Source organism: Pediculus humanus, genomic scaffold (genome assembly GCF_000006295.1).
Source record: "Pediculus humanus corporis 1103172108322 genomic scaffold, whole genome shotgun sequence".
NCBI classification, from domain to species: Eukaryota; Metazoa; Arthropoda; class Insecta; order Psocodea; family Pediculidae; genus Pediculus; species Pediculus humanus.
The window spans coordinates 322,192-337,191 of NW_002987891.1; the positions used below are offsets into that span (position 1 = coordinate 322,192).

The 15,000-nt window shown below is 29.1% G+C and overlaps 3 protein-coding genes across 3 annotated transcripts in view; 2 read left to right on the forward strand and 1 right to left on the reverse strand.

Annotated features, from left to right (window-relative positions):
• Window positions 1-3,924: 3,924 nt before the first annotated feature.
• Window positions 3,925-7,215, forward strand: Phum_PHUM615310 (class A rhodopsin-like G-protein coupled receptor GPRcck1, putative; the record flags this gene model as incomplete). The annotated part of the gene is made up of 6 exons (XM_002433092.1): window positions 3,925-4,282; window positions 5,635-5,832; window positions 5,909-6,067; window positions 6,254-6,454; window positions 6,531-6,782; window positions 7,187-7,215. 6 exons carry the CDS (start codon window positions 3,925-3,927, stop codon window positions 7,213-7,215), a joined length of 1,197 nt encoding a protein of 398 aa, XP_002433137.1.
• Window positions 7,216-7,933: 718 nt separating this feature from the next.
• Window positions 7,934-11,269, reverse strand: Phum_PHUM615320 (Acetylcholinesterase precursor, putative; the record flags this gene model as incomplete). The annotated part of the gene is made up of 11 exons (XM_002433093.1): window positions 7,934-8,064; window positions 8,144-8,448; window positions 8,564-8,646; window positions 9,059-9,262; window positions 9,347-9,528; window positions 9,646-9,794; window positions 10,031-10,268; window positions 10,346-10,615; window positions 10,694-10,904; window positions 10,976-11,065; window positions 11,135-11,269. The coding sequence occupies 11 exons, from the start codon at window positions 11,267-11,269 to the stop codon at window positions 7,934-7,936; spliced, it is 1,998 nt and encodes a 665-aa protein (XP_002433138.1).
• A 290-nt stretch (window positions 11,270-11,559) lies between these two features.
• Window positions 11,560-15,000, forward strand: part of Phum_PHUM615330 (sphingomyelin phosphodiesterase, putative) — a gene marked incomplete at both ends in the record, with an annotated part of 3,497 nt that continues 56 nt past the window's right edge. The window contains 11 exons of the mRNA XM_002433094.1: window positions 11,560-11,645; window positions 12,762-12,811; window positions 12,895-13,028; window positions 13,114-13,275; window positions 13,337-13,561; window positions 13,653-13,825; window positions 13,902-14,093; window positions 14,168-14,338; window positions 14,417-14,609; window positions 14,692-14,876; window positions 14,948-15,000. The exon at window positions 14,948-15,000 is cut by the window's right edge and continues 56 nt beyond it. Of these exons, the coding sequence (XP_002433139.1) occupies window positions 11,560-11,645; window positions 12,762-12,811; window positions 12,895-13,028; window positions 13,114-13,275; window positions 13,337-13,561; window positions 13,653-13,825; window positions 13,902-14,093; window positions 14,168-14,338; window positions 14,417-14,609; window positions 14,692-14,876; window positions 14,948-15,000 (1,624 nt within the window). The remainder of the gene's footprint in view (window positions 11,646-12,761; window positions 12,812-12,894; window positions 13,029-13,113; window positions 13,276-13,336; window positions 13,562-13,652; window positions 13,826-13,901; window positions 14,094-14,167; window positions 14,339-14,416; window positions 14,610-14,691; window positions 14,877-14,947) is intronic.

A 15,000-nucleotide genomic window follows, 5' to 3' on the forward strand; every position in this document is an offset into this window, starting at 1 on the left:
AAATAAACTTAAAGAAAATAATAATAATAATGATGATGATGATGATGATAACGAAATACAAATAAAAAAAAAAAAAATTTTCTTTTGGTTTGTTTGTTTGTTTGTTGAAAAAAGTTGTTTTCCTTTTCCAAATAAAAAAAAAACCAATAATAATAATAATAATTTTACTACGTGTGGAGGGGAGGGGAGAAAAGTTTATAAAAAAAGGAAAAAGAAAATCAAAAGTGATTCAAAGGAAGAGATTCAAAGGAAAACGTATTTTTTATTTTTTAAGACGGTTTATAGATTTCAAAAGGAAAATTTTAAAAATTTAAATTTTATTTTATTTTATTTTCTTAACGTATTCTTATTCATTTCCAGTCAGTTCAGTTATTTTTCTTTTCCAATCAGTTTCTTTTTCTTATCCAGTTTTACTGGAAATAAATTTTATATATATATATAGTCAACGAAAGAAAAGGAAAGAAATAAAAGTATTTGAATCATTTGAACCATAAATAATAATAATTATTTTTATTTTTTTTTTCTCCTTTTCCTTTTTTTTTTTTTTTGTTGACAAATTTAAGTTGGCAATACCGAATAACGTATTTGTACCTTTGAAAAATAAAAAAAAAAGGAAAGGAAAATAAATAAATTGAATTTTTATTATTTTCTCCAATATTAAAAAAAAAAATAATGTCGGGAAAAAGAGAGAGAGAGAGACGGTGAGAGTGACAAAGAGAGAGAGAGAGAGAGAGAGAGAGAGAGAGAGGGTAATAAATTTTTTTTTACCTTTTTTTACAATATGGTTTTTTTTTTTTTTTTTTTCATTTTTATTTTATTTTATGGAATCAACAACTGGAAAAAAAAAGGAAAAAATGGGAAAAAATAAGGTTGGATGATAATATTTTGGAAAGTCGGAAGGAAAAAAAGAGAGGGGGGAAAGAGGGGGAAAAATTTCCCGATGATGAAAGGAAAAAAAAAATTTTTTCCCCCCCTCTAAAAAAAAAAAATTTAAAAATTGAAAACGATAAATTTGTTTGTTTAGGTTTAACAAAAAAAAAAAAAAATTTTTTTTTCGATTGAAAAATTTTACTGGAGAAAATCACTGGAAAAAAATTTCATGGAATTTACTTCCTCAAAAAAAAATTAAAATTTTTATTTATTTTATTTTAAACGATAAGGACGATTCTGGTTTTTTTTCCCCCGGTATCGATCACATTCGTTCCAGTAATGTCCCCTCCTCTCCCTCCTCTACCCCTCCTTCTATCTATCCTTTTTTTCTCCAGATAAATAATTTCATTTGAATTCAATAAAACACAAAAAACTTTTAAATATATTTATACCCGAATTCGGAAAAACTTTTTTTTTTAACTCAATCGATTTCATTATTCCGATTCACCGGACTTGAAATGAATTCAACCCCCCTCTCGTTTCCCCCTTGAAATTTCCAAAAGTCTGGAACAAAAGAAAACAGTAGTAATAATAATAATAATAATTTTTTGTTACTCATTTATTTAAAAAAAATATTTCAAGACTCTTATTATTTATTCATCTATTTGATTTTAATAATAAATTCCTCCCCCGCATTTTTCACTCTTTCTCCAGTCTCTCTCTCTCTCTTTCCAGTAGTTTATCATCCTACCCATTTTAAACATTTATTATTATTATTATTATTATTATTATTATTATTATTATTATTATTATTATTATAAAAACAAAAAACAATTTTTTCATTTTATTTAGGGATTCGATAACGAAACCCGTTTTTTGCGGTTACCTAAAAAAAAATTCCAGTAAACTTTTTTTATCCATTTTTATTTTGTTGCTGTCGTTCACGTTTACTGTTTTTGATTAAAATAATAATAATAATAATAATAATAATAATAATAATAATAATAATAATAATAATAATAATAATAATAATAATAACAATAATAATAATAATAATAATAATAATAATAATAATAATAATAATAATAATAATAATAATAATAATAATAATGAATTTTATTGAAATTTCGATTCGCGTAAAAAAAAATTTTATTTTAAAACTTTGACTTTTTTATTTTATTAAAAAATATTTTAAATTTTTTTTTTTTTGCATTTGTTTGTTTCAAAGTTTTTGTTTGTTAGTTTGTTTTTATTTTTTTTATTTTAAACTTAAAAACTTAAGAAATAAATAAATCTAGAAAAAAATAATAATAATTGGAAACTGGTAAGACTGGAGAACGAGGAATGGAAAAGAGAAAGAGAGAAAGAGAGAGAGAGAGAGAGAGAGGGAAACTCAACAAATAAAAAAAAAAAAAATGAAAAATGACATTTTCCTAATCGTTTTACACGACGCGTTTATTTATTTATTATTATTATTATTGCTGTTGTTGTTGTTGTTGTCAATAATAATAATAATGACTAAAGGGTTCCAGTTTGTTATTGGAATTTTTTTTCTTTGTTTGGAAAAAAGGTAAAAAGAAAAACACTTTCGAACGAACAATAAATAAATCGAAAAAATTTTTTTCTTAAACCGGAAATGATTGAGAGTTAAAGTGGTGGGAAGGTGGGGGTGGAGGTGGTGGGGTCCCACGAAAATGAAATATGAAAAACCGTTAGTAATAATAATAATAATAATAATAATTTTTTTTAAATTTGAAATTTAAAAAAAAAATAAACTTTTCCGATTGTTTTAATCGACTTCCGGATTATTTCGTCGTAATTACAAAAAAAAAATTTTTTTCCCAGAATTTTCCATTTTTCCAGTGAAAAAAAAGGTTCGTTCGTTTTTTAACGTTCGTTATTATTTTCATACACTTTAATTCCTTTTTTGTTTTGTTTTTAAATTTTCTTCGGGGCATATGGAAAAGCGGATGATTTTATTTTCCAGAAAATAATTCCAGCCTACCTAGTAAAAATTGAAATCTTGACGGAAGGAAAAAAAAAAAAAACAAAAAAAAGAAAATTCGAAACCAATATCGATTTAAAGAGGGGAAGAAGGAGGAGAAGGGGGGATAACACGTAACGTTGATAAAAAAAAAATAAACCGAAAAGAATTTAAACAATTTTTAATTTCCCGTTTACGAAAAAATTTACATACATTTTTTTTTACACTCCGGAGAAAAACAAATAACGATTTTTGAAAAAAAATTTATTCTCCAGGAGAAAGATTTTTTTTTTTCTTTGGAATCCGTGATAAATTCTCAATGATAAGAACTTCCGTTGATGACGTCATCGTCCAGCCTCGTCATAAAATTTCACCGGATTGTTTGTATATTACAACGATTTTTTCTTTAACATTTGTAATAAAACCGGAAGTACAATCATTTCCAGATATAACACATTTGTCACAGATTTAACACTTGAAATATAATTTCCCCAACCTTTTCTTTCTTCCCCACCCCTCCCCCTCTTTTTTCTATTGAATTTTCACACTTTCTCGAAATTTCTATTATTAAAAATTTTCCAAATTTATCCTTTTTCATCAACAAACTTATCATTCTTTTTTTTTTTTTGGATAATTTCAATCAAAGATTTCCTTCATTCAAATTAAAGAAAGTGAAAATTGGAAAATTTCTCCAGTAAAATCTCCAGCAAATAAAATAGTTTTGAATAAAACTTTTAACGATTGACCCCAAAAAAGTTTTAACGATCAAAAGTTTTTTTTAAAAATAAATTATTATTATCACCATTATTAAATTTTCGTGGATTTTTTTATCGAATTTTATGGGAAAAACTCCTGGAGAAAAGGGGGGGAAAACATTTAATTCTCTCTGGAGAAAATATTTCGTAGTCTAAATAATATTTCCGATTCAATTTTTTTCTTTTTTTTTTTTCTTTCCAGTTTTTTGACAAAATGTCGTTCGTTGTTTATTTCCGTCCGTCGTTTATTAAAATTTTGTTTTTTTTCTAAAAATCATCATCATTAGTATTATTAAAGATAATAAATAAACGGAAATGGAAACGATTTACGGAAACGATACAAATATATTCGATTATTATTGGTCGGATAATTTAACGTCTTTTTCGTTGAAATATTCAAAAACATTATTGGAAACACTTTGGAAAAATGGAAAATGGGAAATTCCGTTATATTCAATAATTTTTTTTCTCGCCGTTGTTGGCAACATTGTCGTCATATTAACTCTCGTTAAAAACATTCGTATGAGAACAAACACAAACGTTTTTCTTTTAAATTTGGCCGTTTCCGATCTCATATTGGCCGTCCTTTGTATGCCTTTTACACTTATTGGTACACTTTTAAGAGATTTCGTCTTTGGAGAAACCATGTGTAAACTCGTTCCATATTTACAAGGTAAGATTTCTCTCTCTCTCTCTCTCTATCTATCTATCTATCTCTATCTCTTCCTTTCACCCACACACACAAACTAACCATTACAATGAACGAACTTTTTTTAAAGAAAAATTTTCATTTTATTCCATCATTTCAAAAAAATAATTTTTTATTATTATTATTCTTATTATTATATACATCCAAGTAAAATTCTCTTGCATTATTATTATTATTATTATATACGCAAAAAAAGATTTAAAAAAAAAAAAGGAAAAAAAATCCCAGGAAAAACAAGAAAAAAATTTTATAGCAACATCAAAATTAGTTTTCCAAAAAGGAAAAAAACTAAAAGAAAAAAAACTACCTCTCAAAAAATTTTCTTTCGTAAAATCATTTAATAATAATAATAATAATAATATTATGGAGAAAAAACTAAAGGGGGAAAAAAAATTTGGAAAATGAGGAAAACCCGCCCGCCGTTTTAAGAACGGTGTGAGTTAAAAAAAAAAAAATTACATCAACGTACTTGAATTTTTTTTTATTTTTTTAAATTTACCCCCTTTTTTTTTGTTCGTAATAATCCGCCATTTTTTTTTCTCCAGGTTAATTATTTTTTAAATTACGATAAAAGAAAAAAAAAAAATTAAGTGAAAAATTTTTTTTCAATACTCAAAAAAAAAAATAAAAATAATAAAGAAAAGACTCCAGCAAACTATTTCCTTTTTTTTAAAAAATAAAAGTAATTTGTTTCACTCATGTTTATCTTACGCAAATGACAAACATTTCAAATAATAAAAAAAACAATTGAAAATTCGCACGAGCGAAAAACAAATTGATATTTTCACTCATACTTATCTTACAGGAGTGACAAACACATAAAGAAAAAAAAAGCAATTAAAAATTCGCGCGAACGAGAAAAAAAATTAATATATTACACTCATGCTTATCTTACGCGAGTGACCGACATTTTAAAAAAAACAAAACAATTAAAAATTTGCGCGGATGCCAAAAAAAAAATTAATTGTTTTACTCGTGCTTATCTTATGCGAGTGACCAACAATTTAAAAAAAAAAAAAAACAATTAAAAATTTGCGCGGATGCCAAAAAAAAAATTAATTGTTTCACTCGTGCTTATCTTATGCGAGTGACCAACAATTTAAAAAAAAAATTTTAAAAAAATTAAAAATTTTCTCGCGCGCGTGAAAAAAGAAAATACAAATTATCACTTAAGTAATAACTTTATTATAATTAAATGTTTTTTTCTTCCCCCCTCTCTTATAAAAAGTTTTTTGTTTGTTTGTTTGTTTCGTTGTTAAACAAACAAAAAATAATTAAAAGATCAATTTTTTTTTTTTTTTTTGAAAATTTTCCAGCGACGTCGGTCGCAGTCAGTGTATGGACACTCGTAGCCATATCAATAGAAAGATATTACGCAATATGTCATCCTCTTAGAAGCAGAAGATGGCAAACGTTATCACACGCTTATCATTTAATATGTTACATATGGACCGGAAGTACTATAACAATGCTTCCAATATTTATACTAACAGAACTTCAACCGACAAACAAAGGTTTTCCTTTTCCTTTTACTTTTCCCTCTTTTTTTTTTTTTTACGAGTTAAAAGAAAATTTTTTTTTCTCCAGCAGGACGTCATAAATGTAGAGAAAAATGGCCGAACGGTGATTACGAAAGGATTTATAATTTATTATTAGATTTATTACTTTTATTAATACCACTTTTGGCATTGGGAGTCACTTATTACCTCATTTCAATTACATTATGGAGGGATTTATCTAAAAAATCAGGTTTTTAACTCATCATCATCAGAAAACTTTCCATTTCCGGTTTATTAAAAACAAATAATAACGATTTAAATTATTTATCATACATAGGTCGTGTCAATAGTAATAGATCGTCGAAAAATAATAAAAATTCATCGTGTAAAAAAAAAAAATTATCAATTAATAATGAAGAAATTATTTTCTTATCAGAAGATGTTTCTTATCAACGTCACGAGGAAAATTCAAAAAGGGAAAAAAATTCATCGTACGATTTATCCGATGAATACAATCCGAATAATAATAATAATATAACAACAGGTCGTAATAAGAAAAAATTAAAAAGGGAAATTATATTAAATGACGTCACAAAACTCGAAGTTTTTCAATCGATTAAATCGTGTTCGAGTATAAGTGAGTACCTGTTTTTGTTTTTTAGCAGAAGAATTCTCAAAAAATAATTTGAGAAAATTTTCTTTTTCTTTTGCAGGTTTGAGACATAATAATTACGAAAGAAGTTTAAGAAAAAAACAATTAGTTATAAAAATGTTGTTTGTAGTTGTTTTAGAATTTTTCGTTTGTTGGACTCCGCTTTACGTCATAAATACTTTGGCACTTTTTTGGCCTCATCTCGTTTATCGTGGTAAAATCGGTTATAAAATGATAAGTTTTTGTCAACTTTTAGCTTATACGAGCGGTTGTTGCAATCCGATAACTTATTGTTTCATGAACAAAGGATTTCGTAATAGTTTTATTCGTTTGTTTAAATTTTTTAATAAATAATTATTTAAAAAAACCGTTTTTTTTTTATTTATTCACACCTTAACGATTTCACGATCCTATCAAAAACCAAAAAAAAAATTTTTTCGAATGTTTCAAAACAATCGTACGCGACGGCGAATGTTTTGAAACAATTTTTTTCTTCGCAATATTTATTTTTTTTTGTTCTTGCTCGAATTGATTATCAACAAAACTCGATTTTTAACCTTTTTTCCCCCTTCCCCCTCTCCCACATCTTCGTAAACGAAAATGATATTATTGGTTTCCTGGAGAAAAAAAAAAAAAGAAAAAAATTCCTGGAGAGTAATTTGAAGTAAGAAAAAGAGAAAAAAAGTAAAGAAAAAGAAAAAGAAAATTTTTGTTAAGGTACGTGGAAGAAGAAAAAAGAACAATAACAAAAACGCCGGAAGCGAGAAATTTTCTTTTTTTTTTTTTATTGTCTCTCTCCCCAGGTTTCTGGAAAAATTTAATTTTAAACTTACGAAAAAAAAACCTTTTTTCTTTTCCTTTGATTGTTTCCTTTTTTTTTTTTTGTTTTGGAGAAAAAAAAAGACGTGGAAGCAGAAATAAAATAAAAATCATCTTTTCATTCATTTACTTATTTATTTAATTTATAAAATTTGTTTCCAGTAATTTAATCTTTATAAATAAATTTTATAATTATTATTATTATTTATATTCAATATAAATGATTAAATCTTTTTTTTTCTTTTTTTGTTCTCTTTTGTCTTTTTCATTTAATTGACTTAAAAAGAAAAGATTAAAAAAATTTCCAGGGATTTGAAAAATATTTAAAAAAAAAAAAAAAAATTTTTTTTTTCTTTTCCTGGAATTTTCCACCTCATATTATCATCATCATCATCGCTTTTATCCCGATTGATAAAATTTTTATTAATAAATAAAATTGACAATTAACGAACTTTAATAATAAATAAATTAAATTATATAAATGTAAATATTTGGGGGTTTTATTTCTGCTTCCACGTCATTCATTCAAAGCCTATTAGTCATTAAATTTTTCCTCCAGGTATTTGGACTTTTTTCATTCGCATCCCCTTCCGTCGTGCTCATCCTGCTCCTCCTCCTCCTCCACTTTCCCTCTTGTTTTAATTGTCATAAAATGCTTTGATTCCTTTGTTTCGAACGTTTTTTAATAAACAACAAACATAATACCAACATTACGAGAAGAAGAATTAAAAATGCCAAAGTTGTAAACATTGCGTTCTTGTAAGAACTACACGCGCCTAAAAAAAAAAAAAAAAAACAGAAAAAAACGCGCGAAAAAAATTTAATTATCATATATTTAAAAAAATTCATATTTACCCGATTGATGACCGCCGACGTTTGAATTTCCCGCCAAAATTAACAACTCGTTTAATTTATTCATTTTTTCCATTGATAATTTTTCAACGGACGGAAGTAAATCGTTCCAAAAAGTCGTTCCTTCCTTATTCGGATTACCATTTTCTTTTTGTAAATTTCTACCCGTTTCGGGATCGACGAAAAATTTCAAATAATTTTCTTTTTTATTTCCGACGCCATCACCGCCGCGGACGCCATTACCGGTGACGTCATCGCCATTATAAGAATCCCAAATCGTGTAACCGTAAGATGGCGGATTCGGATCCCTACGTGTAACAAACAAAAAAAACATTTCGATTTCCGCCATTTTGTTTTTCTCCCCCCTACCCCCAACCCCCCTTCGGGAAAATTAATCAATCAATTTAATTTAATTTTACTTACCCGAATCTTATGAAATACGTTAAAAGTCTTTTCATTTTAGCCATTAATCTTTCTTCTCCCACTGTAAATTTTTTACCCGTTACCTGTGAAATAAATAAATAAACATAATTATTATTATTATTATTAAAGTAAAATGAAAAATTTTATTAACTAAAATTTAAATATTTTTATTATTAGTAATAATAATAAAAGAAAAGGAAAAGATTTAAATTTGAAAAATAATTAATTCCAATTAAATTTTCCTTTCATTTCCTTTTTTTTTTTGCCTTTTTTTCCATTCCTAACTTCTTTTCTTTCTCTCTCTCTCTCTCTCTTTCTTTCCCTCTTTCTCTTTTTCTCTCCGTCTTTATCTATTTCTCTCTTTTTCTCTCCCGCTTTCTCTCTTTCTATTTCTCTCACATTCTCTCTATCTTTCATTCCCTCTCTTTTTCTCTCTCTGTCTTTATCTATTTCTCTCTGTCTATCTCTCTCTCTCTCTCTCATTTTTTTGATTACCTTTTGAAAAAGTCCAGGACCAAAAAGAAATTCTAATTCAGAACCGTGAGTACTCGTCGTTAAATTTAACAAATCCCCATAATTTCCTAAATAATCTCCGGAAAAATGTTCGAATAAATACACGAAAACCGGAAATGGATTATTTTCCGACAATATTTTCGTTTGTTTCCAAAATGGCGCCACGTACATAGCATCATTGTATAACTATTAATAAAAAAAAAAAAAGAAAAAAGAAAAACTAGGGCGTTAATTGATTGATAGTACAATCGACATTTTTTTTCTACTCACTTCCAATAGTTGTAAAATTAATTTTTTATTTTTCGGTGTTTTATCCAGATATTTCCAGAGTATTAAATTTTTTATTTCCGGTTGAGTAAAATCATATTTTTCCAATATGTTCGTAACGGCCGTGTTACGTAAAAAAAATTCGACTCCTTCGTTATTTTGTTCAATCAACGGGTCCCAATTGCCTTTTTATGGAAATAAAATAATAATAATAATACTAAAAAACACAAATTCCTTGGGGGAAAAAGGAGGGGAAAGAGGGGAGGGGGAAAAAAGAAAATTCTAGAAAATTTCCCACTTACTCAAAGTCACGGTTCCTTCGTTCGTCGTTATCCCCGTCATTATGGGCATTTTGTGATATTTTCCTAATTTGATCGCTTCCGTCGGATCCATTGTCAGGTATTGATTTCCGGGTTGTAAAAAATCATCGGAAATTGGACCTAAACTATTGCTCCAGTTTCCGTTCTTGTTATTACAAAAAAATAAATAAAAAATAAATGAACCGGTTAAAATCCCAAGTGTAGAAAAAATTTATTTATTTATTTTTATCCCAGACGTAAACAGATTTCGAAATTTATTTTACTCCTCTCTCCTCCCCCTTTTTCCCCCTCCCCCTTTTCCCCCTCCCCCTTTACCCCCTCTTCACTTTTCTTTTAATCTCTGCGAAAAAAATTTTTTTTGCCTCACCTTGTACGCGCTTTGAAAGCTTTTAATATTTCCTCACTTCCTTTTTGCCTTAGACAATCCAAAACGCTTTTAGATTTTTTCCCAACGTGATTTTCATTGTAACAACCCAAACTCCTCGCTATCATTCGAGATGCTGATAAGACCGGATGTTGATTATGAGAACCGTTACGTCGCGGTGTCGATTTAAGCCACGGTGAAAATAACGAACCCGACATTAAGATGACTCTTTGAAATAAATCTTTTTATAGAAAAAAAAAAAAAAACAATTTAACGTTACGAAAAACGATTCTTTACGTCATCACGTTCTCATATAACCTTTCGTTCTTGATGACGTCATGTGTATCAATACGGAACTTGCACCGGAACCGTGACCCATGAGCGTCACGTTCGTCGGAGAACCTCCAAAATATTGTATGTTGTCCTTTATCCATACGAGTGTCATGTACTGGTCTAGAAGACCCAAATTTCCACGTCCGAATTCATCTTCGAAAGTTAAAAAACCAAAAACGTTTAGCCTGTAACTAAAAGTCACGACGATGATACCTTCTTTTGCCAATTCTTCCCCGTTTATCGTCAGTGGCGAACCTTAAACATAACATTTTTCCAATTTGTTTTCGATGTGATAAATTTTACAATCATTATTATTATTATTTCGTACGAAACCTGTTACGTAATCAATTCCGTGTATGAAAACGGAAACGGGATAATTTCTTGATTTGATCGCATTTTCCGGTACGAATACGTTTAAGTAAAGACAATCTTCGTTTGTTGTCGTATCCGATGACGAATCCGCATCTCGTCGGAGTTGTAAACAATCCGGACGAAAATGACCCGCGAATAATGTTTGATTCCATCCCGGATGTCTTTCGGGAGGCTTGTTCGAGAACGTTCTATTAATTTTCTAGTTTTTCTCTTCACATGCATATAAAAAGCAATACAACTTACGGCAAAACGAAGATCTCCTATGGGTGGTAAAGCGTACGGCACACCGAGATAAGCAATGACTCCAGTACTGGAATCCGTTAATATCGGAATCTACAATAAAACAAAAAAAATTTCGTTTAAGGAAAAAAAAAAATAATAATAATAATAATGATAACTCACTCCTGTTAAATATCCTTGAGGAAGGGTGATCTTCGTCGATACCGTTGATGGAGGAGATGAAGAATCGCAACAGGAATTACTAAACAACAACAGCAACAACAACCACGTTAATAAAATTGTTTGTTTTTGTTTCATATTCGCGTATCGTGTCACTAAGTGAAAACACAACATTTAATACCGAAATCATTTCACCGTATCCGATCGTGGATGTAAAATCCAGAACGCAAATAAACAATTCAAATTGTAAAAAAAATGGAACGAAACGACAACAAACACTCACTCTCTCCCACGCGCACTCACGCACAGGTACAAATGCAGGTGCGGGAATTAATTATTTAGGCACGGTCTGAACAAAAAAAAAACATGAGGGACGGAAATGGGGTCAAATATATCAAAAAAAAAAAAATTTTTTTTTATGTTTCATTATGGAAGTCGTACATCCGGACGAGGCGTTAACTTTCCTGCTTACGTCACTGGATGTAACCGGATGTTCATGTCCAGTGTGTTGCTCGTAAAAAAATCAAATTATACATTTTTTTATTATCATCATCATTATTATTATTATTTATTTATTTATTTTTCACTACGACAATACAAAATTTCTCGCACACCCTCCCCCCTCTCTCTCTCTCTTCCCCTCCCCTTCTCCCATAATAAAAATATTCGAGAACAATCGATAAACGTATAAAATTTTAAATAAATTAATAATAATAATAGTGATAATGATAACGTCTTTAGAATCCTTTTCAAAAAAAAATATCTTATCAAATAATAATAATAATAATAATAATAATAATAATAACGCAACGCGAGAAAAGAATGATGATGATGATGATGATGATGACTGATGACTTTTGCCCGAATTGAAATTTTATCGTTCGCGTCGGCCATATTGGAAAAAAAATATTTAAATTTAGCTTTTATTTGATTGTTAAGTAAGGCAACAACAAAAACCAGCCAGTTTGTGTCGCGTAGTTTGTGTCCGACGACGACCTTTCCAATCGTCCTTCTAGAACATTCTTCCAAACCTTTTTTTCTTTTTTTTTTTAAACCTAATTTTCGACAAAAGAAAATAAGACAAGGGGAATGAGTTCAAACGTTTTTCGTTAAAAAATTTTTTTTTTTTTGAATTTAACGGTTTTTTCGCGTTCGAACGTGCGATTAACAAAAATGGAAAAGATAATAATAATATTAATGTTCGGTTTTTCGTTTTTCTTCCTAATTCAAATCGAAGGTTTGTGTGTTATATTTATAGTGCTATTAAAGTTCCCCCTCCGTCTCCCCCCACCATTTTAATTGATAACGTCGTGATTGAGATGATAATGATGATTATTATGTCGATGATAATAATGATAAGTAAAAGAAAAACATTTTTTTTTTTAGGCTCGCCAACGTTTTATAACGAAGAATTCATCGATTACGTAACAACTACAACACAAAAACAAACAACAAAATTAAAAAATTTAACGGTGGGAATTTTTCTTTTTCTTTTATCTTCTGCTTTTTCTAAAACGATAATAATAATAATAATAATAATAATAATAATAATAATAATAATAATAATAATAATTTATAAACAGGAACAATTTTTGTTGGAAAATAGAATAAGAAATTTTTTAATTGAAAGGGAAAAAAATGAGGAAAATTCAGCTCCGGAATGTATAGGATGCATGTCAGGTACAAATAAAACCTTTTTTTTATGATGATAAAAAGGTTCGAAAAAGGTTTTTCAATTAATTTCCTTTTCTTATCGTGTTTAGGTTTTTATCTAATTCGTTACTACACAATGAGGGAAAAACCGATATGGGAAATAAAAAAAGTTTTGGAAAAATTTTGCGTCACTTTAAATTTTGGAAAATCAAATTTTTGTAAAGATTACATAAACGAATTCGGGGTAAATAAATAAATAAATAAATGATAAGGGATGAATGATAAGGGATGAATGATAATTTCTATAAATAATTAAATATTTTTATCAGGATGTAATGATAACGATTGTTAAAAACACGACAAACACGGCACAAGAAGTTTGCAGTTTCGTTTATAATTTAAAATGTGGTAACGGTGACGTCAACGGTCACAGATGGCATTTGAAAATACCTGGTGGAAAACCACCGATCGTACAACATCCGGTTCCGAAGGTAAAAAATAAGATTTTTTCGTCAACCGGAAATGATGTAAAAAAGAAAATTTTTTTTATAGGAAAACACACCGAAATTAAAAGTTTTACAAATAACCGACACTCATTACGATCCTTTATATAAAGAAGGTACCCGCGACGTTTGTGACGATTGGCTTTGCTGTCGCGTCGAAAGTGGTAAACCTAAGATAAACGAAAGCGCGGCAGGAATGTGGGGAGGATGGAAATGCGACATACCGGAAAAAACTCTGGATAGTTTTTTAAATCACGTCAATTCAACGCAAGGAGTAAGTTTGCCCCTTCCCTCCCCCCTCCCTCAATTTCGTCACGTCGCGACGTTCTTGTCGCGTTGTCATCATGGATTATATTTTTTTTTAGCCCTTTGATTACATACTTTGGACGGGTGACATTCCGGCACATGCAACGTGGAAACAAACGAAAGAAGAAAGCATATACATGTTAAGATCGACGGTTAAAAAAATATTAAAATATTTTCCGGAAACTCCAATTTTTCCAGCATTGGGAAATCACGAAGCGAGTCCGCCGAATTTGTAAATTTTTTTTTTCACTCTCGTTCAAACGGAAACGTCGCCGCCATTTTTAAAAATTTTCTATCGAATCGTTTAGGTATCCTTCACCGATTTTAAATATACCGGAAGTTAATTCTTGGCTATACGATGAATTAGCGAGACAATGGAGTTTAATGTTACCCAAATCATCATTGAAAACAGTTAAATATGGAGCTTTTTACGTGGCACCAGTACGTCCCAATCTAAAAATAATATCACTCAACACGAATTTTTGCTACTCGTCAAACTGGTACGCCATTTTTAAAACCTTAAAACCTTATTTCCGCCATTTTTCATTAATTAAATAATTATCATCATTATCAGGTGGCTTATTTTAAACAGCACCGATCCTGGAGACATGTTAAAATGGTTTATTAACGAATTAAAGGAAGCAGAAGACAAAAATATAAAAGTTCACGTCATCGGTCACATACCTCCCGGTTACATCGATTGTTTGAAAATTTGGGGTAAAAATTTTTACGATATAATAAGCAGGTACGGAAAATTTTTTTCCCTCCCCTTTCCCCCCTCTTCCTGTTTTGTTTTTTGTTTTAATTAACGAAAAGGTTAAAGGTTCGAAAACACGGTGACTGCTCAATTTTACGGTCACACTCATTGGGACGAAATTGAAATTTATTACGACAGCGAAACATCGAAAAGGCCGATTTCCGTCGGTTACGTGGGTCCATCACTCACGACTTTTGCTTACGGTAATCCAGGGTATAGAATATACACAATCGACGGAGATCACAACGAAACATTTTACGTAAGTTTTATTATTTAAAAAAAAAAAAAATGGCGGGAAAAAAATTATGACGTCTGTCAATAATAACTTTTTTTTTATTCAGGACGTAGTCGATTACGAATGTTGGATAATGAATTTAAAAAAATCAAATATTCAAAGGAAACCGATTTGGGAAAAACTTTACGCGGCAAAATCCGATTACGAATTAAATTCACTACTTCCGGTCGATTGGAATAAATTTTACGAAAGGCTTAAAACGGATGATGACCTCATGGAAATTTACGACAGGTAAATAATGCAAAAATAATAATAATAATGATAATTTCACATAAGTTTGTTTGTTTGTTTGTTTGTTTTAGACACTACACGAAAGATTATCCCTACAAACCGAAATGCGATCACGAATGCAAAC